This window comes from Camelina sativa, chromosome 15 (genome assembly GCF_030686135.1).
Source record: "Camelina sativa cultivar CO46 ecotype springtype chromosome 15, ASM3068613v1".
Taxonomy (NCBI): domain Eukaryota; kingdom Viridiplantae; phylum Streptophyta; class Magnoliopsida; order Brassicales; family Brassicaceae; genus Camelina; species Camelina sativa.
This window is the reverse complement of record NC_141894.1, coordinates 30428180-30454814: the sequence shown is the minus strand read 5'-3', so window position 1 is coordinate 30454814 and position 26635 is coordinate 30428180. Positions and strand designations below refer to the sequence as shown.

General features: G+C 39.7%; 1 protein-coding gene and 1 pseudogene across 1 annotated transcript; one reads left to right on the top strand and one right to left on the bottom strand.

Annotated features, from left to right (window-relative positions):
* Positions 1–14641: 14641 nt before the first annotated feature.
* On the top strand, positions 14642–15967 carry LOC147927357 (uncharacterized). Its single transcript, XM_087487421.1, has 2 exons — positions 14642–14999; positions 15105–15967. The coding sequence occupies exons 1-2, from the start codon at positions 14642–14644 to the stop codon at positions 15890–15892; spliced, it is 1146 nt and encodes a 381-aa protein (XP_087343547.1). The 3' UTR covers positions 15893–15967.
* Positions 15968–17471: 1504 nt separating this feature from the next.
* LOC104748922 (putative F-box/kelch-repeat protein At4g35120 pseudogene) lies at positions 17472–18811 on the bottom strand (annotated as a pseudogene).
* Positions 18812–26635: the final 7824 nt, after the last annotated feature.

The window sequence follows — 26635 nt, the reverse complement described above, 5'->3', positions numbered from 1 at the left end:
ATTTGATGCGGGTTCAATCACTGAAGTTCGCTATCCAGATTGGCTGAGCAACTCGGTCGTAGTTAAGAAGAAGAATGGTACGTGGAGAGTGTGTGTCGACTTCACAGACCTCAACAAAGCATGTCCGAAAGACAGTTTTCCTCTTCCACGCATTGATCAGCTCGTCGAGGCTACAACTGGAAACGAACTGCTATCTTTCATGGATGCGTTCTCGGGCTACAATCAAATAATGATGCACAATGATGACCGTGAGAAGACCGCATTCATTACCGAACAAGGCACTTTCTGTTACAGAGTCATGCCGTTTGGATTGAAAAACGCTGGAGCAACATATCAGCGACTGGTGAACCGGATGTTCGCAAGTCAACTTGAAAGAACAATGAAAGTGTACATTGATGATATGCTTGTCAAATCAGCTCAGGCCGCAGATCATTTCGCACACCTAAAGCAATGTTTTGAGATACTTAACAAGTACAACATGAAACTGAATCCGGCGAAATGCACATTTGGTGTTACTTCCGGCGAATTCTTGGGTTACCTCGTTACGAAACGCAGTATAGAAACAAATCTGAACCAGATCTCGACAATCATCAACCTCCAATCTCCAAGAAACACATGCGAAGTACAGTGACTTACTGGGCGCATTACCGCACTGAATCGCTTCATCTCTCGCTCAACGGACAAGTGCTTGCCATTTTATTAGCTCCTTCGCGGAAATAAACGTTTTCAGTGGGATGAGAAGTGCGAACTGGCATTCAAGCAACTCGAAGACTACCTATCATCTCCGCCAGTCCTAGCCAAACCTGAGCAAGGAGAAACTTTGTATCTCTACATCGCGATCTCTTGTTCAGCTGTAAGTGGCGTACACGCCAGTGAAGATCGAGGAGAGCAACATCCCATCTTCTACGTGAGCAAGACTCTTGATGGGGTCAAACTCCGATATCCGACTCTTGAGAAGCTCGCATAAGCAGTCGTAGTCTCGATTTTTCTCTTTCTCTTTTCTTCTCACACTTCTTTCTCTATCCTCTATTTCTCCTCTCTCTTCAATCTTTTTGATCACTTCTCTCTTCTCTCTCTTTTTCTTATCGCTTCTCTTTCATCTTCACTTCCTCTTTATCTTCTTCCTTCTCTTCTTTCTCCTTCTTCTCTTTTTTCTGTCTTCTTTTCTTCTCGTTCTTCAACTTCTTTTTCACACACTTTCTTTCTCTCTTTTCTTCTTTTTCTCTTTCTCTCTCTTTCATTCTCTTCTCTCACTCTCTTCTCTTCTCTTATTCCATTTCTCTCTTTCTCTTTTTCTATTTTCTCTCTTCATTTTCTCTTTTTCTTCTCTCTACTCTTTTTTCTCTTCTCATTTTCTTCATTTATCCTTCTTCTTTTTTTTCCTCTTCACTCAAATTCTCTTTCCTTCTATCTTCTTTTCTCATTCATTCTCTCTCACATTCCACTCTTTTCCTTTCTCTTATTATCACTCATTCTTTCTTCTTTTATTCTCCTCATCAATATGCTTTTCACTATCTTCTTATTCTCTTTCTTTCCATTTTCCTTACTCCTATCTTCATCATCTCATCTTTCACATCATTCCTTACTTACTCACTTTTCTGCCTTTCACACTACACTTTATCACAATTTTTCTTCTACTTATCTTTTCTCTTTTCCACACTTTAACATTCTTTCTCTTCTTATCTCCATTTATCTTTCTCTTCTTTCACACTATTACATCTCTCTCTCTTTTTCTTTTCTCTTCTTCTCTTCTTTTTTATTGTTCTCTTTTTTCTCTCTTCTCACTCTCAATATATTCTTCTCTCTCTCATCTCTTTCTTCTTTTCTCTACTCTTTTCTCTTCTTCTCTATCTCTTCTCTTTTCTTTTTCTTATCCACTCCACCTTACATCTCACCCTCACTCGCTCTCTACCTTTCCTCCTCTTCATCTCTCTTTCTATATCTCTTTCTCTTCATTCTCTTCATCTTCTTTTCTACTTACTTTAATATTCTTCACTTAACTTACTCTTCCTCTATTTCTCACCTTTCTTCTTCCTTTACTTTTTTTCCAACGTTTTTCCAATTTTATTTTTCTTCTTTCACCTACCTTTCTTTTCTTCTTCTACTCTCTACTCTTAGCCTTTTATCTTCTTCTTCCTTCCTTTCCTTTTTTCTCACTTTCTCTTCTCTATTTTCTCCCCTTTTTTTCTCTCTCCTTCTTTCTTACTACTCTTTTTACTCTTTACTTCTTTCATTTTTCATCTCATCTCTCTACTCTATCTACACGCCTCTTCTTCTTTCTCCCTTTTCTTTCATCTTTTTTCTTCTTGTGCTCTTTCTCTTCTCACTTTCTTTTCTTTTCTCTTCTCTTCTTCTTTGTTCTCTTTCTTCTCTTTTCTTTCTTGTCTTCTCTTCTCTCTATCTCACTCTTTATTTCTCTTCCTCCTTTAACCTCGCTTTTCTACTTCACTCTCTCTATCACCTTTTTCTTTCTCCTCACTACTCATATCCTTTTCTTATTATTCTTTTCAATCATCTTTTCTTTTCTTAACACTCTCACTTTTTTGCTCTCTTTTATTTACTTTTCTTTTTTTCTTTTCTTCTTCATCTCCCCTTCTCCTATCTCCTTTTTTTTTTCTTATCTTCTATTTCTTCTCATTCTTTATCATCTTCTGCTCACCTTCTTCTCACACTCATCTTCTCATACTCAATTCTCCATCATCTCTTTTCTATTATATCACATCCCTTCTTTACTCTTCCTCTTCTTCTCCTCTTATCTCTTCTTCTTTTTCGTCTTCTCTCTCTTTCTCCACCTTTTATTCCATTTCTCCCACACATTCTCTCTCCTTTTTCTTCCATCTTCTCTTCTCTTTTTCATCTCTCATTTCATCTTCTTTTTCTCATCTCTCTTTTTTTTTATCTCTCTCTTTTTCTCTTTTATTTTCTCTATATTTCTTCTCTTATTCTCTGATTTTAGTTTCTACTTTTTCTCTCCCTCTCTCTCTTCTTTATCTCACCCCTCGACTTTCTTATTCATTTCTTTACTTTTCTCCCTCTCTCTCACTTCTCTCACTATACTTTTTCATCTCTTCTCTCTTTTTTTTCAACTCATAATCTCTTTTTCTTTCTCTACTTTTCTCTGTCTTCTTCTTTCTCTCTATTTTCTTTCTCTTTCTTCATTTTTCCTCTTCATCTTTCTCCTCTAACTTTCTCCTCACACTCTCTTTCTCTATATCTCTCTTCTCTCTTTCTTCAACTCTCTTCCTTTTTATCTTATTCTTTTCTTCAGTGCTTCATACTCAGCGTCGTTGTTAGAAGCAGAGAAAGCAAGGTGGAATGACTGCTCCAAGATTTCACCTGTTAGCGAGGTTAGGCATACGCCTGCTCCTGAGCCCATCTTTGATGAAGCGCCGTCTACGTTAAGTGACCATATTTTGGGAAATAAACGTTTTCAGTGGGATGAGAAGTGCGAACTGGCATTCAAGCAACTCGAAGACTACCTATCATCTCCGCCAGTCCTAGCTAAACCTGAGCAAGGAGAAACTTTGTATCTCTACATCGCCATCTCTTGTTCAGCTGTAAGTGGCGTACACGTCAGAGAAGATCGAGGAGAGCAACATCCCATCTTCTACGGGAGCAAGACTCTCGATAGGGTCGAACTCCGATATCCGACTCTTGAGAAGCTCGCATACGCAGTCGTAGTCTCGATTTTTCTCTTTCTCTTTTCTTCTCACACTTCTTTCTCTATCCTCTATTTCTCCTTTCTCTTCAATCTTTTTGATCACTTTTCTCTTCTCTCTCTTTTTCTTATCGCTTCTCTTTCCTCTTCACTTCCTCTTTATCTTCTTCCTTCTCTTCTTTCTCCTTCTTCTCTCTTTTCTGTCTTCTTTTCTTCTCGTTCTTCAACTTCTTTCTCACACACTTTCTTTCTCTCTTTTCTTCTTTTTCTCTTTCTCTCTCTTTCATTCTCTCATTCTCTTCTCTCACTCTCTTCTCTTCTCTTATTCCATTTCTCTCTTTCTCTTTTTCTATTTTCTCTCTTCATTTTCTCTTTCTCTTCTCTCTACTCTTTTTTCTCTTCTCATTTTGGGTGGAGGGGTGTCAGCTTCGAGTTCGGGAGAGAGTTCGACGAGAAAATTTGTGAGAACTTTTGACTTTGCGCAGGTGCGGTTTTTGTACTCAATGTCGTACTCGCTCAATTCTACTGCCCACTTCGCCAGGCGACCTTATTGACTTGGGCTGTGAAGGATTGTGCGCAGAGGCTGATTCGTCAAGACTTCAACAGTGTGTGACTGGAAGTATGGGCGGAGCTTGCGAGCTGCATAAGCTGCTACGATGCAATGCTTCAACTTTGCAATTGTAGACAAACCCATCGTCTACAATGTCATTCTGGGAACACCGTGGCTTCACAAGATGCGCGCCGTTGCTTCAACTTACCACCAGTGTGTCAAGTTTCCAAACACATACGGTATCTACACGCTGCGCGGAGATCCTCTGATGGCAAGGACTTGTTTTATCATAGAGAAAAAGATGTGGAATGCAAGGGCATTCATAATTGTTGAATCATCTCCATCGCGAGACCCACACACACCTCCTCCAAAAGAATCTGTAATCCAAGTAAACATCGATTTGTCTGATCCCAAGCGCTGCGTCAGAATAGGCGCTGAGCTACCAATGGCTTTGAGAGACGAGCTGATTCAGTTTTTTTGTAAAAATGCAACCACATTCGCTTGGACGATAGATTATATGACCAGAATCGATCTCAGTATTACTAGCCACAAGCTCAAAGTAGATCCAACTTACAAGCCCGTCAAGCAAAAGCGTCGAAAGCTCGGTGCAGAACGCACAACCGCGGTAAATGACAAGGTACGAAAATTATTTGATGCGGGTTCAATCACTGAAGTTCGCTATCCAGATTGGTTGAGCAACCCAGTCGTAGTTAAGAAGAAGAATGGTACGTGGAGAGTGTGCGTCAACTTCACAGACCTCAACAAAGCATGTCCGAAAGAAAGTTTTCCTCTTCCGCGCATTGATCAGCTCGTCGAGGCCACAACTGGAAACGTTCTGCTATCTTTCAAGGATGCGTACTCGGGCTACAATCAAATAATGATGCACAAAGATGACCGTGAGAAGACCGCATTCATTACCGAACAAGGCACTTTCTGTTACAGAGTCATGCCATTTTGATTGAAAAACGCTGGAGCAACATATCAGCGACTGGTGAATCGGATGTTCGCAAGTCAACTTGAAAGAACAATGAAAGTGTATATTGATGATACGGTTGTCAAATCAGCTCAGGCCACAGATCATGTCGCACACCTGAAGCAATGTTTCGAGATACTTAACAAGTACAACATGAAACTGAACCCGGCAAAATGCACATTTGGCGTTACTTCCGGCGAATTCTTGGGATACCTCGTTACGAAACACGGTATAGAAACAAATCCGAAGCAGATCTCGGCAATCATCAACCTCCCATCTCCAAGAAACACACGCGAAGTACAACGACTTACTGGGCGCATTCCCGCACTGAATCGCTTCATCTCTCGCTCAACGGACAAGTGCTTGCCATTTTATAAGCTCCTTCGCGGAAATAAACGTTTTGAGTGGGATGAGAAGTGCGAACTGCATTCAAGCAACTCGAAGACTACCTATCATCTCCGCCAGTCCTAGCTAAACCTGAGCAAGGAGAAACTTTGTATCTCTACATCGCCATCTCTTGTTCAGCTGTAAGTGGCGTACACGTCAGAGAAGATTGAGGAGAGCAACATCCCATCTTCTACGGGAGCAAGACTCTCGATAGGGTCGAACTCCGATATCCGACTCTTGAGAAGCTCGCATACGCAGTCGTAGTCTCGATTTTTCTCTTTCTCTTTTCTTCTCACACTTCTTTCTCTATCCTCTATTTCTCCTTTCTCTTCAATCTTTTTGATCACTTTTCTCTTCTCTCTCTTTTTCTTATCGCTTCTCTTTCCTCTTCACTTCCTCTTTATCTTCTTCCTTCTCTTCTTTCTCCTTCTTCTCTCTTTTCTGTCTTCTTTTCTTCTCGTTCTTCAACTTCTTTCTCACACACTTTCTTTCTCTCTTTTCTTCTTTTTCTCTTTCTCTCTCTTTCATTCTCTCATTCTCTTCTCTCACTCTCTTCTCTTCTCTTATTCCATTTCTCTCTTTCTCTTTTTCTATTTTCTCTCTTCATTTTCTCTTTCTCTTCTCTCTACTCTTTTTTCTCTTCTCATTTTCTTCTTTTTTTTCCTCTTCACTCAAATTCTCTTTCCTTCTATCTTCTTTTCTCATTCATTCTCTCTCACATTCCACTCTTTTCCTTTCTCTTATTATCACTCATTCTTTCTTCTTTTATTCTCCTCATCTATATGCTTTTCACTATCTTCTTATTCTCTTTCTTTCCATTTTCCTTACTCCTCTCTTCATCATCTCATCTTTCACATCATTCCTTACTTACTCACTTTTCTTCCTTTCACACTACACTTTATCACAATTTTTCTTCTACTTATCTTTTCTCTTTTCCACACTTTAACATTCTTTCTCTTCTTATCTCCATTTATCTTTCTCTTCTTTCACACTATTACATCTCTCTCTCTTTTTCTTTTCTCTTCTTCTCTTCTTTTTTCTTGTTCTCTTTTTTCTCTCTTCTCACTCTCAATCTATTCTTCTCTCTTTCATCTCTTTCTTCTTTTCTCTACTCTTTTCTCTTCTTCTCTATCTCTTCTCTTTTCTTTTTCTTATCCACTTCACTTAACTTACTCTTCCTCTATTTCTCACCTTTTTTCTTCCTTTACTTTTTTTCCAACGTTTTTCCAATTTTATTTTTCTTCTTTCACCTACCTTTCTTTTCTTCTTCTACTCTCTACTCTTATCCTTTTATCTTCTTCTTCCTTCATTTCCTTTTTTCTCACTTCCTCTTCTCTATTTTCTCCCCTTTTTTCTCTCTCCTTCTTTCTTACTACTCTTTTTACTCTTTACTTCTTTCATTTTTCATCTCATCTCCCTACTCTATCTACACGCCTCTTCTTCTTTCTCCCTTTTCTTTCATCTTTTTTCTTCTTGTGCTCTTTCTCTTCTCACTTTCTTTTCTTTGCTCTTCTCTTCTTCTTTGTTCTCTTTCTTCTCTTTTCTTTCTTGTCTTCTCTTCTCTCTATCTCGCTCTTTATTTCTCCTCCTCCTTTCACCTCGCTTTTCTACTTCACTCTCTCTATCACCTTTTTCTTTCTCCTCACTACTCATATCCTTTCCTTATTTTTCTTTTCAATCATCTTTTCTTTTCTTAACACTCTCTCTTTTTTGCTCTCTTTTCTTTACTTTTCTTTTTTTTCTTTTCTTCTTCATCTCCCCTTCTCCTATCTCCTTTTTTTTTTTTCTTATCTTCTATTTCTTCTCATTCTTTATCATCTTCTGCTCACCTTCTTCTCACACTCATCTTCTCATACTCAATTCTCCATCATCTCTTTTCTATTATATCACATCCCTTCTTTACTTTTCCTCTTCTTCTCCTCTTATCTCTTCTTCTTTTTCGTCTTCTCTCTCTTTCTCCACCTTTTATTCCATTTCTCCCACACATTCTCTCTCCTTTTTCTTCCATCGTCTCTTCTCTTTTTCATCTCTCTCTTCATTTCATCTTCTTTTTCTCATCTCTCTTTTTCTTTTATCTCTCTCTTTTTTCTCTTTTATTTTCTCTATATTTTTTCTCTTATTCTCTGATTTTAGTTTTTTCTTTTTCTCTCCTTCTCTCTCTTATTTATCTCATCCCTCGACTTTCTTATTCATTTCTTTACTTTTCTCCCTCTCTCTCACTTCTCTCACTATACTTTTTCATCTCTTCTCTCTTTTTTTTCAACTCATAATCTCTTTTTCTTTCTCTACTTTTCTCTGTCTTCTTCTTTTTCTCTATTTTCTTTCTCTTTCTTCATTTTTCCTCTTCATCTTTCTCCTCTCTTTTATCTAACTTTCTCCTCACACTCTCTTTCTCTATATCTCTCTTCTCTCTTTCTTCATCTCTCTTCCTTTTTATCTTATTCTTTATTCAGTGCTTCATACTCAGCGTCGTTGTTAGAAGCAGAGAAAGCAAGGCGGTATGACTGCTCCAAGATTTCACCTGTTAGCGAGGTTAGGCATACGCCTGCTCCTGAGCCCATCTTTGATGAAGCGCCGTCTACGTTAAGTGACCATATTTTGGGTGGAGGGGTGTCAGCTTCGAGTTCGGGAGAGAGTTCGACGAGAAAATTTGTGAGAACTTATGACTTTGCGCAGGTGCGGTTTTTGTACTCGATGTCGTACTCGCTCAATTCTACTGCCCACTTCGCCAGGCGACCTGATTGACTTGGGCTGTGAAGGATTGTGCGCAGTGGCTGATTCGTCAAGACTTCAACCGTGTGTGACTGGAAGTATGGGCGGAGCTTGCGAGCTGCATAAGATGCTACGATGCAATGCTTCAACTTCGCAATTGTAGACAAACCCATCGTCTACAATGTCATTCTGGGAACACCGTGGCTTCACAAGATGCGCGCCGTTGCTTTAACTTACCACCAGTGTGTCAAGTTTCCAAACGCATACGGTATCTACACGCTGCACGGAGATCCTCTGATGGAAAGGACTTGTTTCATCATAGAGAAAAAGATGCGGAATGCAAGGGCATTCGTAATTGCTGAATCATCTCCATCGTGAGACCCACACACACCTCCTCCACGAGCTCAACGTAGATCCAACTTACAAGCCCGTCAAGCAAAAGCGTCGAAAGCTCGGTGCAGAACGCACAACCGCGGTAAATGACAAGGTACGAAAATTATTTGATGCGGGTTCAATCACTGAAGTTCGCTATCCAGATTGGCTGAGCAACCCGGTCATAGTTAAGAAGAAGAATGGTACGTGGAGAGTGTGCATCGACTTCACAGACCTCAACAAAGCATGTCCAAAAGACAGTCTTCCTCTTTCGTGCATTGATCAGCTCGTCGAGGCCAGAACTGGAAACGAACTGCTATCTTTCATGGATGCGTTTTCGGGCTACAATCAAATAATGATGCACAAAGATGACCGTGAGAAGACCGCATTCATTACCGAACAAGGCACTTTCTGTTTCAGTGTCATGCCGTTTGGATTGAAAAATGTTGGAGCAACATATCAGCGACTGGTGAACCGGATGTTCGCAAGTCAACTTGAAAGAACAATGAAAGTGTACATTGATGATATGCTTGTCAAAACAGCTCAGGCCGCAGATCATTTCTCACACCTAAAGCAATGTTTCGAGATACTCAACAAGTACAACATGAAACTGAACCTGGCGAAATGCACATTTGGCGTTACTTCCGGCAAATTCTTGGGATACCTTGTTACGAAACGCGGTATAGAAACAAATCCGAAGCAAATCTCAGCAATCATCAACCTCCCATCTCCAAGAAACACACGAGAAGTACAGCGACTTACTGGGCGCATTGCCTCACTGAATCGCTTCATCTCTCGCTCAACGGACAAGTGCTTGCCATTTTACCAGCTCCTTCGCGGAAATAAACGTTTTGAGTGGGATGAGAAGTGCGAACTGGCATTCAAGCAACTCGAAGACTACCTATCATCTCCGCCAGTCCTAGCCAAACCTGAGCAAGGAGAAACTTTGTATCTCTACATCGCCATCTCTTATTCAGCTGTAAGTGGCGTACACGTCAGAGAAGATCGAGGAGAGAAACATCCCATCTTCTACGTGAGCAAGACTCTCGATGGGGTCGAACTCCGATATCTGACTCTTGAGAAGCTCGCATACGCAGTCGTAGTCTCGATTTTTCTCTTTCTCTTTTCTTCTCACACTTCTTTCTCTATCCTCTATTTCTCCTCTCTCTTCAATCTTTTTGATCACTTTTCTCTTCTCTCTCTTTTTCTTATCGCTTCTCTTTCCTCTTCACTTCCTCTTTATCTTCTTCCTTCTCTTCTTTCTCCTTCTTCTCTCTTTTCTGTCTTATTTTCTTCTCGTTCTTCAACTTCTTTCTCACACACTTTCTTTCTCTCTTTTCTTCTTTTTCTCTTTCTCTCTCTTTCATTCTCTCATTCTCTTCTCTCACTCTCTTCTCTTCTCTTATTCCATTTCTCTCTTTCTCTTTTTCTATTTTCTCTCTTCATTTTCTCTTTCTCTTCTCTCTACTCTTTTTTCTCTTCTCATTCTCTTCATTTATCCTTCTTCTTTTTTTTCCTCTTCACTCAAATTCTCTTTCCTTCTATCTTCTTTTCTCATTCATTCTCTCTCACATTCCACTCTTTTCCTTTCTCTTATTATCACTCATTCTTTCTTCTCTTATTCTCCTCATCTATATGCTTATCACTATCTTCTTATTCTCTTTCTTTCCATTTTTCTTACTCCTCTCTTCATCATCTCATCTTTCACATCATTCCTTACTTACTCACTTTTCTTCCTTTCACACTACACTTTATCATAATTATTCTTCTACTTATCTTTTCTCTTTTCCACACTTTAACATTATTTCTCTTATTATCTCCATTTATCTTTCTCTTCTTTCACACTATTACATCTCTCTCTCTTTTTCTTTTCTCTTCTTCTCTTCTTTTTTCTTGTTCTCTTTTTGCTCTCTTCTCACTCTCAATCTATTCTTCTCTCTCTCATCTCTTTCTTCTTTTATCGACTCTTTTCTCTTCTTCTCTATCTCTTCTCTTTTCTTTTTCTTATCCACTCCACCTTACATCACTACAACAAATATGCACATTGATAGCAGACGGATATAGCTCATTTTCCGTCACTGCTATGAAAGATGAGATTTTTTTTCGGTTACTTTTTAATAGCATCTTGTTAACGCTATGATAGGAAAATTATGTAGCGGGAAACAAAAGTGACTTTTGTCCGCCAATACTTAGTGAAATTGTTCACTTAATCGCCAAATAAAAAAAAAAACCAAAAACTCGACACACTCTCTCTCTCTCTTGTTACAACCTAAGCTCGCTACACTCGATTTCTTCTTCTAAATTCTCTGTGTGTGCTCAATTTCTTATTTTAAATCTCTATCAAATCTTCAATTTTATCGCCGTTTGTGAAAAGCCCCAATTTCGCCGTTTTTGAGAAGCCCTAAATCTCCATATCCATCGCAATTGAGAGCTCGAATCCGTTTTTGAGGCATGTCTTTCTTCTTCCTTCTAATTTCGTTATTTGTGATTTCAAACAGCTTATGTGTGATTTCGATAAGTTTAGGTCAGATTTATCTAGTTTAGTTATCTGTTTTGTTAGGGTTCGATTTATCTAGATGATTTCGTTATCTGTTTTGTTAGGGTTCGATTATTTACAGATTTTGAGAATGTGGAGTTTCGAATCTATCTGTTTTGTTAGGGTTCGATTATTTACAGATTTGACTCAAACTTAGCTTTTGGATTTGAGTATTTTCGCCTTCATAAACTTTTTGTATCCTTCATAAACTGAACGATTATTTTTTTTTCCCAAGTGTTGGTGATTGAAATGTTGGGGAACTGAAGCTTCTCATTTCTCTGTACTCACACAACAGGTTAGTATCACTCAACCAAAATAAGGTGGATCACCTAAGCTGAAAGGTGATCCACATTTCATATGTGGTCCTTGCAACAAAGGCAAGCAAGTCAAGACGTCTCATGGGCCTGTGACAGATGTTCGCACTAGTCACGCACTCCAGTAGGTACATATGGATCTGATGGGTCCAATTCAAGTTCAGAGCATTTCTAGGCGACGGTTCATCTTTGTCATGGTGGACGATTTCACTCGCTACACCTGGGTGCGATTTCTTCGTGAAAAAGCTGATGCTCTTGAATGCTTTCGCATTATTGCCCTGCAGATTAAAAGTGAAAAATGTTCCATTCAAGCTATTAGGAGTGATCATGGAGGAGAATTTCAGAATGACAAGTTTGATCAATTCTGCGGAAATCAGGGCATTGTTCATCAGTACTCTGCTCCGAGAACCCCAGAGCAGAATGGTGTTGTTGAACAAAAGAACAGAACACTGCAAGAGATGGCGATAGCTATGCTGCATGGGAATCAAGTGCCACATCGGTTTTGGGATGAAGCCGTCAACACTGCTTGCTACATTATCAATCGTGTGTATGTCCGACCAGGGACCAGCAAGACTCCCTATGAGTTATGGAAAGGAAAGTCCCCAACTGTAAGCTACTTTCATGTGTTTGGCTGTCTATGCTACATTCTGAATGACAAGGATCAGTTGGGTAAATTTGACTCAAAGAGTGATGAAGGGATCTTTCTTGGTTACTCCGGACACAGCACTACCTTTCGTGTCTACAACAAACGCACAAGATCAGTTCAGGAAACGGTAAATGTTGTTTTTGATGATACTTTGTTTCAACAAGTTGATATGGTGCCTGTTCTCTCTGACAAGGATCTGGTAACTGATGATGAGAAGTCTGAGCAAGCCTCTGGGAGTCTTAGTGATCATGCCAGCGCTGGACTGTCAACAGACGAGCTTCCTCCATCTTCTCAGGTTCATCGGAATCACTCCTCAGGCAATGTTATCGGTGCGATTCAGGGGGGTAGAGTTACCAGGGGCAAACAGATTGACTTTGCTCAACTGGCTGGAAGGAAACAGAATACTGTAGTTCCAGACACTGTCTCTCAGGACTCTGAGATCGTTCAATTTGCCTGTTTTGTTTCCACTATGGAACCAAAGAATCACAAAGAGGCTCTTCGAGATGAGTTCTGGGTTGCTGCAATGCAAGATGGGCTGGAACAATTTGAGCGCAGGAATGTGTGGGAACTCACTAAATGGCCAGCTAATGTCAATATAGTGGGAACGAAGTGGATCTTCAAGAATAAGAGTGATGCCAGTGGATGCATTGTGAGAAATAAAGCAAGATTTGTGGCTCAAGGTTACTCTCAAGTCGAAGGAGTTGACTTTGATGAAACCTTTGCTCCGGTGGCAAGGCTAGAATCCATCAGGTTCATGTTTGGTATGTCATGTGCTCTCAAGTTTACATTACATCAGATGGATGTTAAAAGTGCATTTCTGAATGGGATTTTACAAGAAGAAGTTTTGTAGAACAACCAAAAGGTTTTGAGAATCCACAACATCCTGAGCATGTGTACCGTCTGAAGAAAGCACTATATGGTCTCAAGCAGGCTCCAAGAGCATGGTATGAGAGGTTAACTACGTTTCTTCTGGATCAAGGATATGTTCGTAGAAGTGTAGACAAGACACTGTTTGTTCTCAACAGCAACAATGCCTTGATGTTTGTTTAGATTCTGAGCAGATACTGCGATGCTGATTGGGCAGGTTCTGTGGATGATCGCCGAAGTACAAGTGGAGGATGCTTCTTTATGGGCAACAACCTAATTTCATGGCATAGCAAGAAGCAGAACAGTGTCTCACTGTCAACCGCTGAGGCAGAATACATTGCCTTGGGCAGCTGTTGTACACAGCTCCTGTGGATGCGTCACATGTCCTCTGACTATGGTATGGATTCTGACATTTTGCTAATTCATTGTGATAATTTGAGTGCTATAAACATCTCTAAGAATCCTGTCCAGCATTCTAGAACAAAACACATAGATATTAGACACCACTTTGTTCGTGAACTTGTTGAGGCGAAACTGATTGAGATAGACCATGTGAGCACTGATTTTCAACTGGCTGATTTGTTTACTAAGCCTCTGGACTTCAACAGATTCATAAATCTGAGGAAGTCCATTGGTGTCTGTGAATTCTAACTATTTCTCTGAGTTGTGTTGGTCTAAGGCAGGAACTGAAGCTAGAACAGATCATAGAAATCCTGGAATATATAGAAGATCAACATCTGAAAGAGTGTGGGAAATAGCTGACTGTCATGCCGGTCTGTCCGTCCTGTTAAACGTTGTCATGATTAAGGAGGTCAAAGAGCTGTGAAGAGACATGCACAGTCATTCGAAGGTTTAATAACCTAAGAATTGATGAGTTTCGAATCAGTGGCTGACACAATCAAATGATGTCACTGAAGCTCAAGATGCTGAAGCAGTCATCATAAGGCTGTTTGGAGAAATAAAAAAAAGAAAGAAAAAAAAAACAAAAAAATATTTTGTGCTCTTCAAAGAGATGAACTCCAGCTGCCTTAACATGTTTGGATGGACTGGAGACTAAAGGCATGCTAGTGTGAAAGACTACCCACATGCAACAGTCCTCTGATCTTCGACAATTCAAGAGGTTGTGATAGTTTCTAGTGAAGGTTCTGAACAAGTGGCTGATACGACAAAGGTCTGGTTAGTGTTCTGTCTTCTGCACTATTTAATTTTTATCAAAAACAAAAAAAAATTATTTAATGCTCATGTGTGTTTAATTCTCGTTCAGGGTCCCTTAGAATCTGTCATTAGTGGCTGTGTGTATCTGTGTGTTTGATTCATGAATCTGTTAATTTGGATTGAAAAAGAGGAAGAATGAGATTTATTAATTGTGATTGACTGAATTAATGATTGAATGCGGTCAAATGAGGAAATAGATGCAGTGTACACTGATGTTTAATTAAGTGGTTTCAGGAAATCTTTAATGTTTTGGGCCGAGTTTGTGCAGTCCATTGAGACTCACGGAGGTGTATAAAAAGGAGCAGCTAGGGTTTTGGCGTTTTCCTCATCACCTTTGCGAATTCAATCCTGTCTCGATTAATCTTCTGCTCAAATCTCTCTCTTCTCCGTTCGATCAACGCTTTATCAACCATGAAGTCCATCTTTAGTGGTTTCCACTATGACTCCAGCTCAGATGAGGAGCTTCACACTCCACCGTCTTCGTTGCCTCCGCCCACTCCACATGCTCCGATCGATCCCACGACTGCCATGGTGGTTTACCAGCCTCGGGAGGAGTCTGTCACTACATCACCGACTCGGGTGGATCAAGTTCCCTCGCCTTCTCACGGGAACCAAGAGACCTGCGACTCCTCGTCTTCTCCGCCGAGAGAGGTGACTTCTCGATTTCCGGTGGTAGATCTTACCGGTGATGCGCCTGTACCTGTCCTGCCGTCTCAAGGAGTCTCATCCCGTTTACGCAAAAGACAACCGCCTGCTGATCTAGACAGTCGTGACTCCAAGCGCCCATCTCTTCACAAAGATAAGGGCACATCCACCACATCCCGAGGAGCCTCGTCAAAGGATTTCGATGCCAAACGGTTCATCTCCTCATAAGCTGTTCGACGATATGGGTTCTTTGCCTCTCGAACGCTTGCTCCAGAGGTCTGTTATCCACTCGATGCTGCAGACAAGACTAGAGAGTTCATAGACAACGCTGGACTGCTTAAAACCGTTACTCAGATTGGCTCGTACGACTCGGAGGTGGTCTATGAATTCTGGGCGAATCTTCCAACGGTCAAGATTGAGGGGGAGTCTGTCGATGTGCTCGTCCGAGACTGGGTCTATGAGTTCTCTCCAAGCCGTATCAATGCCCTGTTTGGTCTGAAGTCTGTGGATGTGCGCGAACAGAGATTGCAGACGGCTGCAATTCTGGAGGAGGATCTGGCTCTGTTTCTCTCTGATGGAAGAGTCAAATCCTGCAAGCAGCTGGTGTCCACTGCAATTAAGAACCCGGTGATCAAGGATCTGCATCGGATCTGCTGTAGCAACTGGTCTCCCACGGTGAACACGGGGTACATCTCGACGAATAGGGCTTTGGTGATCTACATGATCATGCATGGGATTTCGTTTGATTTTGGAAGGATGATCTACGACCAGATCATTCAACTAGGGTTGCAAGCTCAGTCTGGCTTCCGGTTGCCGTTTCCCAGCCTCATCTATCAGTTGCTGACTGCTCAGAGACCTGTCCCGAGTTTGTCGTCAAAAGATGCAAAGAAGGCAAAGGGGAAGAAGACAGCATCTGTACCTGTTGACCTTGTTTCTCCAAAAGGGTCATCGGCAGAGCGCAAAGCCATCCGGTTGGCAATGAAGATCCTGCAAGATGCTTTGGACGTTGGTAAGTAGTTTCTCACTTTGCGATTCGTTTCAATTTCTGGTTTAGTTTCTTGGTATTTTTGACTAAATTGTGCCAAACAAGCAGGGGGAGATGAGTCTGTTTCAGAGGCTTGAGGGGGAGATTAAGCTATGGGGAGCAGTTGTTGTTGTTGCTCACTGTTTTTGTTGCTTTTATGTGTTTCCCCCCTGTTTAAAACTTGAGACTTGTTTTATTTTGTTTCTGTTTTGGCTATTTTGTTTCTGTTTTGGCTTTGAACAATTTATTTTTACAAGTCTTTATGGGTTAACCGTCTTGAGTTGATTGCTGGAATATTTTGCTAGTACGGTTGTGTTTTTGTCTTGGCTGTGTTGCCTGTGTATTTTCAGGGTTAATGCTGCCGTTGCTTGTGTGGCAAGATTCAGTCAAAAAGGGGGAGATTGAAAGTGCATCAGAGCTCTGAAGGTGACAGGAGCTTGTGAAGTGTCTCAGAGTGCTGATATGCTGACGTGGCAGGTGGGCTGACGTGGAAGAAGATTATGGAAGTCATGATAAGAAGCTTGAGAAGGAAGGAAGAAGAAGATCAAGATATACGCGAAGATATTGAGGGTATATTTGATCGAGAGAGTTAAGGGAGGATATTTCTTAGGATAAGGAATATTTCCTTTTAGTTATGGATTCACTAAGATCTAGGTTAGAGATCGTGTGTGAAGGGTTTAAAGAGACGAGGGCTAGCCGCAAAAAGAGTCAGCACTCATGGATAAAAGTTGTGAGATTTTGTAGACCTTCAAACAATTAGAAAAGCTTTGAAGGTGAGTGTGTTCATTTTACTCTTTTAGATCTACACAGTGTGTTGTGATAGATAGGCAAGAGAGTAGGCTTAGATTCATAACTTGTAAAAGGGAGTTTTTATAAGTTTGAATAAAAGCGTTTGTTTGGCGCGTTTCCAAGCAGTTTGAGTGATTTGTTGTCCTCTATACCTTAACAGATCCCTATCACAACCTAAATTACGAATTCCATATACAATTTCAATTTCAGGGAAAATGAAATTGAAGCTACAAAGATTCAAAGAAGAAGAAAAAATTTCTATTTGTGTGAAGTATTTTTGGGAATGAAAGATATATCTTCCTTGACGAGCCATGTCTTTCAAGATTCAATAATCGTCAAGGATAACATCTGTCACATACTCATTTGTAACAGCCAGAGGTAAGAAATATCCAACCACACCTGACTTAGTTCTTACAAAGACTAATAGTCTAAGTAATATAGAAGTCAAGAGAAATAAGCTTTAAAAGAAACATTCTAAGCCACATAAACAAGGACTAGTAGTCAAGTAAGTTTGCAGAACCTAACAACTTTGCAGAATCTGGATTTTTGACCTAACAAATGAAAGTAGAGTTGACGGACAGGGACCATCAGTCACGATTCCAGGCTCATGGTGAAGCACCTTTGCATAAATTAAATACTAAATTTGCTGTAACTTGTAATTAAGACCTCTGTAACATTTCATTAAACTAGTAATGTTTAAAAAGATTAGATAGGCAAATACTTAATCATTGGCAAACAAAGTCTCAAGATAACATAAGACAAGTGAAGCTAGTAACATTTAAAGTGGCATCAGATCACAGAAGCCAAGCTCGAACCCCATTCTTAGGAAGAGAAACAAGCGTGGATTCTCATGAAAAGTTTTCTGTACTCGATCGGATCCAAGTGGAGGTGAGACTCTTTATCCTTTTTTCAAAGGGTGATACAGCTGAAGAACTTAAATGAATTGGGGACTGTAAGCACATCATTTGACCGTTCAATCTCCCCCCAAATTTGTAATCCAGAAAAGCCAATGCGCTTCTCCAACCTTATCACCACACAGCTAATACGCTTTGTTTGGTTGGAAACCCCACGCTTTGTTTTGCGGCGAAAAGTACGCCTTCTTCTACAGCACTTCGCCGTCCTCTCCAATGAAACGTACCGGTACCGTGGCGATGGGCGGTAGCATAGAATTATGAGTTTCCCACCATAGTTAGCTAACCGAATGGTAGGATAGCCAAAACGATGATCTTCCAAACCCTTAACAATGGACCATTCTCTACGCTCTGAGTCATACCAATCGACCTTACCGTCACGATGTACACCAAACATTATATCTTCTATAACGCAACAAGGTCCAAACGTATATTCTCGACTTAAACCCAAATTTACAAGCTCCTTCCATCTCCCATCTTTTGAATCATATACATACTTATTATGCTCACTTCTAGCATATAATTTTCCTCTACGAATGACAACGTTACAAGCGTAATCATTAGTAGGGTTAGGCAAAGGCTTCCAAGTCTGAGTACTTAGGTCAAAAACCTCAGCCCAAGTCATGGATGATGATGACTCAACTGTTCCTCCAGTGACATATATCTTGCCGTCCATAAAAGCAGAGTTGGCGCGTTTCCTTGCCACCGTCATGTTAAGAGCATCACGCCACGTATGAGTACGACAGTCAAACACGTGAACGGCCGAGGACAGCTGGTTGTTGATGGTTCCGCCGATTTGGTAGATTTCGTAACCAACGACTACAGTGGTTGACATGGATGGAGCAGAAGAAGAGGGTGTTATCGGTGATAAGCTTCGCTCATCCCTAAAATTGCCATCAGTAACTAGGTTCTGATCAAGATGGAACCAGCGATCAGAAGGATGTGAGTGTTGGCATAGGTAGAGGAAAGGCTCTGTGTTTCCGATCAAGGAGCGAGACTGGTAGAGCTCTGGTGAGTAGATGAGAGAGCGGATGCTCTTGGAGACTAAAGAGAGGGAACGGTAGTGACATCTGGAGATGCGAGCCAAACAGTTCAAAACAATATCATGTGGAAGTGATGAAAACGACGGAGGAGGAATTGTTGTATGATTCTTCTTCTTCCTTTTCTTCTGCGGTGGCTGCTCTACTCTGGCGTCCATACCAAGCAACGACGGTGGTTACTAGGCTTTTAGGTTTTGGATGTTATGGGTTTTAGGGTTTTAGGTTATGGATGTTATATTTATATTGAGGCACAAAATAAATTTAAATACATACAGTATAAACAAAAAGGAAAATAATTTGCAAACTTTTATACGAAAATATCTTAGAAGACCTTTACTAATCATATCTATCACCTCTTTAAAATCTCATTATATATAAGCAACATTATTTAAGTTGGTGTGTACTATTTGTTTCATTTTATTGATTCGGATTTTGAACGAAGTGTACTTTTGTTTTAGTGTTGGCTCATATTTTAAATGAGGGTGTCGAATTGTAATGCATAAAGATGAATTTGTTATGTTATGATTGGATTTATATTTATTGATGTGTCCTACTCTGAAGAGTTTAAATGTGGCCGACAAACAGCCAATCTCGGATGCTTTTCTGTTCTGTGTTTCCTACTCAGCTTAGCTCATTCTTCTACAGATTTAATTTCTGAGTCGTTTTTTGTAAACACTTTTCCTCCAGTTTGGATAACCAATCGAGGAGTTTTATTTTAATTATTTAATGTTTGGTTGACAAAAAAAAAAAAATCAAAGAAGTGTGCTAATGTAACTACCAATGATGCATCTCCATCTTAAAAAGCCAAAACCGCAGTGACGAAGACTTTGTTGTTTAATAGTATAATTGAATGATATCTCACGTTCAATTCAGATTCATAATCCGATAAAATTTTGATATTTTTCTTTTGTGTATATTATTGTTTGATCTCCTCACTCAACCTATCTTTATTACGCATTTGATTGAGTAATGTTTTGTTTTTTATGTTGAGATTTCAGATAAAGTAAATAATCTTTCAAGTTAACTAAATTAATTAAATTAATAACCAAATACATAATCTCTCTTCCAAATCCTCATATTACTATACTCTGATTAAAGTTTTCAAAATAGTTTGAGAATTTTTGAGAAAGGTATCTTTTCAAAATTGCTCAATTTAGCATTCACGTGTCATCGATAAACAATTTATGCCGATTCACTGCTTAATTGAGCCATGTTGTTTTAAATCTAAACAACTTTTTATGTCACTTAAGTGCACATTATATTATCACCCCAAAAAGAGATCCAATCCATGGATTTCTAAGAAGGCAAAGTGTTTTGAAATGTAAAAGGGGATATTTAAACAATATTTGGAAGTGTGTATATATATAAGTATTTAGAATTTGATATATAAGACTGATATTTAATATAATATAACTCTAATATATATACATGTATATATATTTAACATCTTAGCTAAAATAAAATTTCATAACGTTCAAATTTTTAAAAATCTTATTTTATATAAAAAAGAAAAAGAATTCAATGCAAAGCATGATGGAAAAAAATGGAATTAAAATACTTTTAAAATTAGAAGTCAGGATATGACACGGTACGAATGATCCTCCCAAGAACCTTCCAGGCTTTTGGATCCGGTCCAGAGATTACTTCTCTCTTTGTAGGGGTTTGGCAAATTCCTTGTCCACCAAAACTTAAGCATTTTATGTGACAAGTTTTGTCCGGTTGCATTTTGATTTTGGCCAATTTACGAAGACGGGTAAATTTGTGATGTCGGGTGTGCGAGATGTGGGGCTAATGAAGAGACTACTAATCATACTATTTTTGTGTGTCCTCCGATGCGTCAAGTATGGGCGTTAGCACAGGTTCTGATGGGTCCAAATTATTTTCCAACGGAGTCAGTGTTTGCTAATATGGATCATTTTCTGGGCCCAAAGAATCTTGGATCTCAGGTACGGGCTTTCCCTTGGCTTATGTGGTATATTTGGAAAGCAAGGAACGCTCGGATTTTCAAAAATCTGGATGAACGACATGATGAGGTTGTTCGGGTGGCGGTTGGGGAGGCGACGACCTGGCAGCAGACTCAGAGGGAGGTTGAGGCCGAGGAGCAGAGCTCTGGCCTTTCTGGTTCGCCTACTAGGGTCCAAGGGAGTATTTCTTCCCACCCAGCGGTTTATTCTGTCTATCGGTGTTTTGTTGATGGATCTTGGAAAGAAACTGATACTTTTTGCAGGTGCAGGATGGTATTGTATTTCTTCTCAGGGATCAACGCCTTCTCAGGGAGCCTCTAATTTCTGTCGTAGTCTTTCTTCGTTACATGCTGAAGTTGAAGCACTCATCTAGGCTATGTGGTGCATGATTTCCGGGACGTGGTTTTTTTGTTCAGACTTGGTGAAGATGGTGTCTTCCCCTCTTGACTGTCCAGCCTTCTCGACATACTTAAACGACATCAATATTGACAGGGAGGAGTTTTCTTCTTTCTCTTTGATTCTAGTTCCTCGTACTGCTAATGTTTAGGCGGATTCTCTCGCACGCAAAGGGCGTACGTCTTCACATCATGTTTTGTTTGTAGATAATTTTCTACTACATTGGCTCACATGAGCTGATCTTTTGTTGTTAAAAAAAAAGTGAGATGATCGTCACGCGCTATTATTATATAAAACTAGATAAGGATCCGCCTGATGTGCGGGTTTTAAACTTTTGTAAATAAGATTAAATTTAACAAAAATTTATTAAAAATTTTTGTACGTTATTTATAAAAAAATATTTTTTGTTATAATACACTGATTTATATCCATTTACAAATGTTTGATTTCTGTTACCATTAAAAAGTATATTTCTTTACACCTAAGTATATTGTATGTTACAAATATATTCTTCATCACTACCTAGAAAAATATCTATATAAACACATTACGTCAACTATTATATGTCTCTTTATTTTAGCTTTTGCATAGTTTCTTAATAACTAAAATTATTGGTTCAAGAAACTTTTCGAATAAAGAATATATTACATAGTATACTAATCAATGATGTATCATCACAATAGTGTATGACCAACCATGGAGAGAACCTTGGGTCCGCCCTCCTCGCTTATGGAGAGAATCATGTGTCCAACCTCTTCCACCATGAAGATAACCTTGGCTCTGCCTTCCTCTTTTGGGAAGATAGCCTTACATGCGTCCGATCTCCTCCACCATCGAGATAATTTTGGCTTTTCCCTCCTCATGTGTGGAGAGAACATGTTTACGTCTTTTAGCTATCTCAATGTGGCATGCTCCGACAACTAATGAAACTAAAAGCCTTTTTCCAATTTCACAAAATCTTTTGATTGTAACTAATGTTAAATTTCCTAATGTATTCATGGAAGTGTCTTTGACACATCATGATGTACGTAGCCTCTGTCTCCGAGCTCCTATGGATCTATCAAAAATAGTTTATAGTTTTCCAATCTATCTATCTATGTTTGTTGTAAGCTTGTGTATGATTAGTCTATTTTATCCAACCATTAGGTGTATTTTTTTACATCTAAATATATTTTATGTTACAAATATATTCTTTACCACCACATAGGAAAATATCTATATAAACACATTAAGTCAACTATTATACGTCTATTTATTTTCACTTTTGCATAGTTTGTTTAATCACTAAAATTATCAGTTCAAGAAACTTCTCAAATAAAAAGTATATTACATAGTATACTAATCAATGATGTATCACACAATAGTGTATGACCAACCATAGAGAGAACCTCGGCTCCGCCCTCCTCCCTTATGGAGAGAACCTTGTGTCCAACCTCTTCCACCATGAAGGGAACCGTGGCTCCACCTACCTCCCTTGGGGAGATAACCTTGCAGGCGTCCAACCTCTTCCACCATGAAGAGAACCTTGGCTCTGCCTTACTTATGTGTGGAGAGAACATGTTTACGTCTTTTAGCTATCTCAAAGTGGCATGCTCCGGTAACCAATAAAACTAAAAGCCCTTTTCCAACGTCACAAAATCTTTTGATAGTAACTAATGTTATATTTCTTAATGTATTTGTGGAAGTGTTGTATTTGTGGAAGTGTCTTTGACACATTATGATGTAGCCTCTATCTTCGAGCTCCTATGGATCTATCAAAAACAGTTGATTTTTTCCTATCTATCAATCTATGTTTGTTGTAAGCTTGTGTTTGATTAGCCTATTTTATCCAACCATTAGGTTGATGGGGTTCTACTCTTTATCTTCCTTTGGGATTGAATGAATGGTAACAATTATGTTTGCATAAAAAAAGGTCTATGACCAACCAATCAAGGTTGAAAAATTAGAAGAAAATTAATTTGACATAATTAAAGAAATAATAGAAAATTATAAGCAAGGTAATATATGAATCTCAAATCAGAGATGAAAATATAAATTAAATAAAACAATCTAAATACACTACAATAAAATTTAAAATACAGTATTAGAAAAAGAAGACACATATATTAATCTTACATTTTTGTTTGGGTCAACATATTAATCTCTTACCTATTCCAAACTGGAAAAAAAGGAAAATTACCTAGAATATTACATAAAAGTAGGTTTATTACTAGAATAACACGTTTAGATTTTCGACTTACTCAAACAATACAGAAAAGTTTGATTATTACTTCTAAACCAGGGTTGTGTGTTTTATTACGGTTTATGCCATTTATAATTAAATTTGGTGGGAAAGAAAAACTTGAGATCTTATGCTCTTGCTCTTGTATCCCTGTTTTTGTTTTTAAGAATCGATGTTTGTTTGATTTTTGTCAAATCCTCTTTTACTCTGATTCTGCAAGAAAAGAATGGACTGTTGGATTTGTTAGGGCTTCCTCTCTCTCTCTCTTTTCTTTGGGAGATTTCAATCGGAGGAGAGATATCAAAAAGATAATAGATTTTAGTCGAGTCCAGAAAGAGCTTCAAGATTGCAGGATCTGGTGGTGGCTCTTTGATCTCTAAATCTGAGCTTGTTAGCTTTGGTATTACCGATGATTTGAGAGCGTTTGTTAAAGGTTTGACTGTAACGCCCCCAAACCGTCCTAGGACCACGAAGGCCATCGGATAGCCACGGGACGCCACTTGCGGAATTGCGCCGAGGTGGTCCGGCCGAGGGACGGAAGCTGCAGACTTCCCGACCAGTCCTCCCTAGCACAATCCCACTCGCAGCCGAGGTTACTTAGGCTTTTCAACCCTCGCGGCCTGGCGCGTTGTGTTAGCCCGGACAAAGCCGAGTATCGTTTGCAACTTGCCATGCTTTCCTGAAAACCGAATATATTACTTTAACAAAATATTTCATCGAAAATAAATCATCAAAGTAATATATATAAATAGTCGGAAAACTTTACACTTATTCGTTTAAGAAAATATAGGGTTTTACAAGAAACACAAGAAAATCCTATCCGGTACCCTAACATTTGCTCCGGGTCTAGACTCACTTATGCTTCCCTGCAAGACCAAAACAAAGAGTCATGAGTAATCTAGGATTACTCAGTGAGTCTGGGTACCCCTTCTATCCTAAACAGGATACTACTCTCCCCAAGCCGACTACCCCGGCAACCAAAGAAAGCTAGCAAATACATCAAAGCAACGCAACAAAAGCCGTAGCGGAAGCATTCAGCCTACAATTAGATCACCACGATCTATCTCGTACGATTCCAACTCGCCACCATAAGAGAAAAACGACCTAAGGGAACAAGTAACCACTTGAGCCTTAGACTCTTATCTCCCACACACAACTTACTAAGACGTCTAGCACAAGACTCTTAGACATCACACAACAACATGCAAAGACGACTAGACATAAACAAGGGACACTTGAATACTCTAGACTCTTTACACCTAAGGCCCTTTCAATAGTCTGTTCCGTTCCAACTCCTTCTCCATGCCGAGACTACAAAGGTCACCAGCACGAGCCCACACTTAAGCCACATGGTCATGTAGCGGTCACGCTGGTAGCTAGCCAGCCGTGACAGTGTTCCTGCGTGAGTGGTCGTCGGGAACTCACGCGTGACATTCACAATTGGAACAGAAAATCGACACTACTCTTAGCTAAGACTCGAGAAACACATTCAAGAGGCTAAGCTACAACACAACACATAACCACCATTCAAGCAATGATAATTCAAGCACCTTAGCATGATATCACGCGAGAAAAATAACATGCAATAATCAACAAGAAGCAGGAATATAAACCATGCAACTTAAGATTATTCTTCATGCATGCAACCAATATAATCAACTTAAGCAAATCAATGCAACAAGTTCTATATGCATGCAACCGTTTATACTCAAACCACTCAAATCCTTACGTCCATTTTACGCATGTAGGTCTAGTTGCTTTAACCACTTAAATCCCTTAAGTCCAATTCATGCATGTAAGCTAACCACTTAATCATTTAAGTCTCTTAAGACCAAATTATGCATGCAAGTCCAACCACTTTAACCACTCAAATCCCTTAAGTTCAAATTATGCATGCGACCAACTTCAACCAATATTATGCCTTAAAATGCATAATACTTCACTCGCTAAGTCAGGCATGAACCCGATTTTTAAGCAAGACTTATCACTTTCAAAACCCTCTAGGTTCAATCATGCATGCAACTCTTAAACCAAATTTTAAGAGTTTTACTTCATACTTCACCCACTTTCTTCTTTAACCACATATCAAGTGAATCCCCCTTATTCACCATGCAAATTAACTCATTCTCGCATGCATGCAACAAACTTTAACCACAACCACATGCAACGACTCTACATGCTTACCACAGACTCACCTTTACGCGTCGATGATGATTACCCGGATTTCACTGCACCACTCGATCAGACTGTCTTCGCGTCGATCAGCTTCCCGCTTCTTCGACCGCTTCGATCCGCAACCAAACTCCTTAACAACCGCGTCTTGATTCACTTTTCTTCGACCGTTAACCGTTTATTTCTCGGCAACTTCGATTGTGAACAGCTTGAAACTCAACTCCTTTCAGTCGCGACAATTCCTTTTATCGGACGCTTTGATCACCGCAACACCGCTCCTTGATACAAGCGTTTCTCCTCCGATCTCTCTCTCGATCGTTCTTGATCTCCCTCTCGATCAAACTCGACAACTCTCTTGATTTCTCTCTCGAAAATCTCTCTTTTCTCTCTCTCGACTTTGAGAGAAAAGTTAAAGTGTTTTTGAGTGTTTTGAGCTAAACACCAAAAATGAAATCAAAACCTTGTATTTATATGCTTCAATTTTCTCTTCTTCTCCTTAGTGCTCTTTGACAAGTGGTGACCTCTTTGGCTGCATGTGAGGCGTGACTCTCACCCCCCAATAGCTGCTTGCCATCAATCTTTCTATTAGTGCATGTAAAACTCTCTTATTAGTGCATGTTGATTAACACTTAATTGTGTTAATCTTTGGCCAATAGAATTTCGCCATCTTCCCTTAATCACCTTTGATTAAGCTAATACTCCACTATCTCCCTTAATCTCCTTGAATTTTTAATTCTTCCACTAACTCCTTCCTTGATTAATTTAATCTCCCACTTTTCTCAATTTTCATTGGTCGAAATTTTGAGAAAAGAATAATTTTTCCCAAGATACTCGATCCTTCGGCTGGCACCTTCAACATTCCCTCTGGCAATTTCTCGTCTCATTCAGATCATTCTTTTGATCGTTCGGACGTTCTGCTCGGCAACACTCGGCAGACTCTGAGGTAACTCGGCCGGTATGCCTCGGACGGCTTGGACAACACGTCTCGGGCGTCTCGGCAATACGTCTCCGCAACTTTGGGTCATCGCGTCTCGGACGCCTCGACAATTCCTCGGGCTCTCGACAATTTCCTCGGGTACTCGACAATTTTCTCGAGTACTCGGCAACTTCCTCGAGCCTCGACAATTCTCTCGGGTACTTGGCAACTTCCTCGAGCCTCGACAATTTTCTCGAGTACTCGGCAACTTCCTCGAGCCTCGACAATTTTCTCGAGTACTCGGCAACTTCCACGAGCCTCGATAAT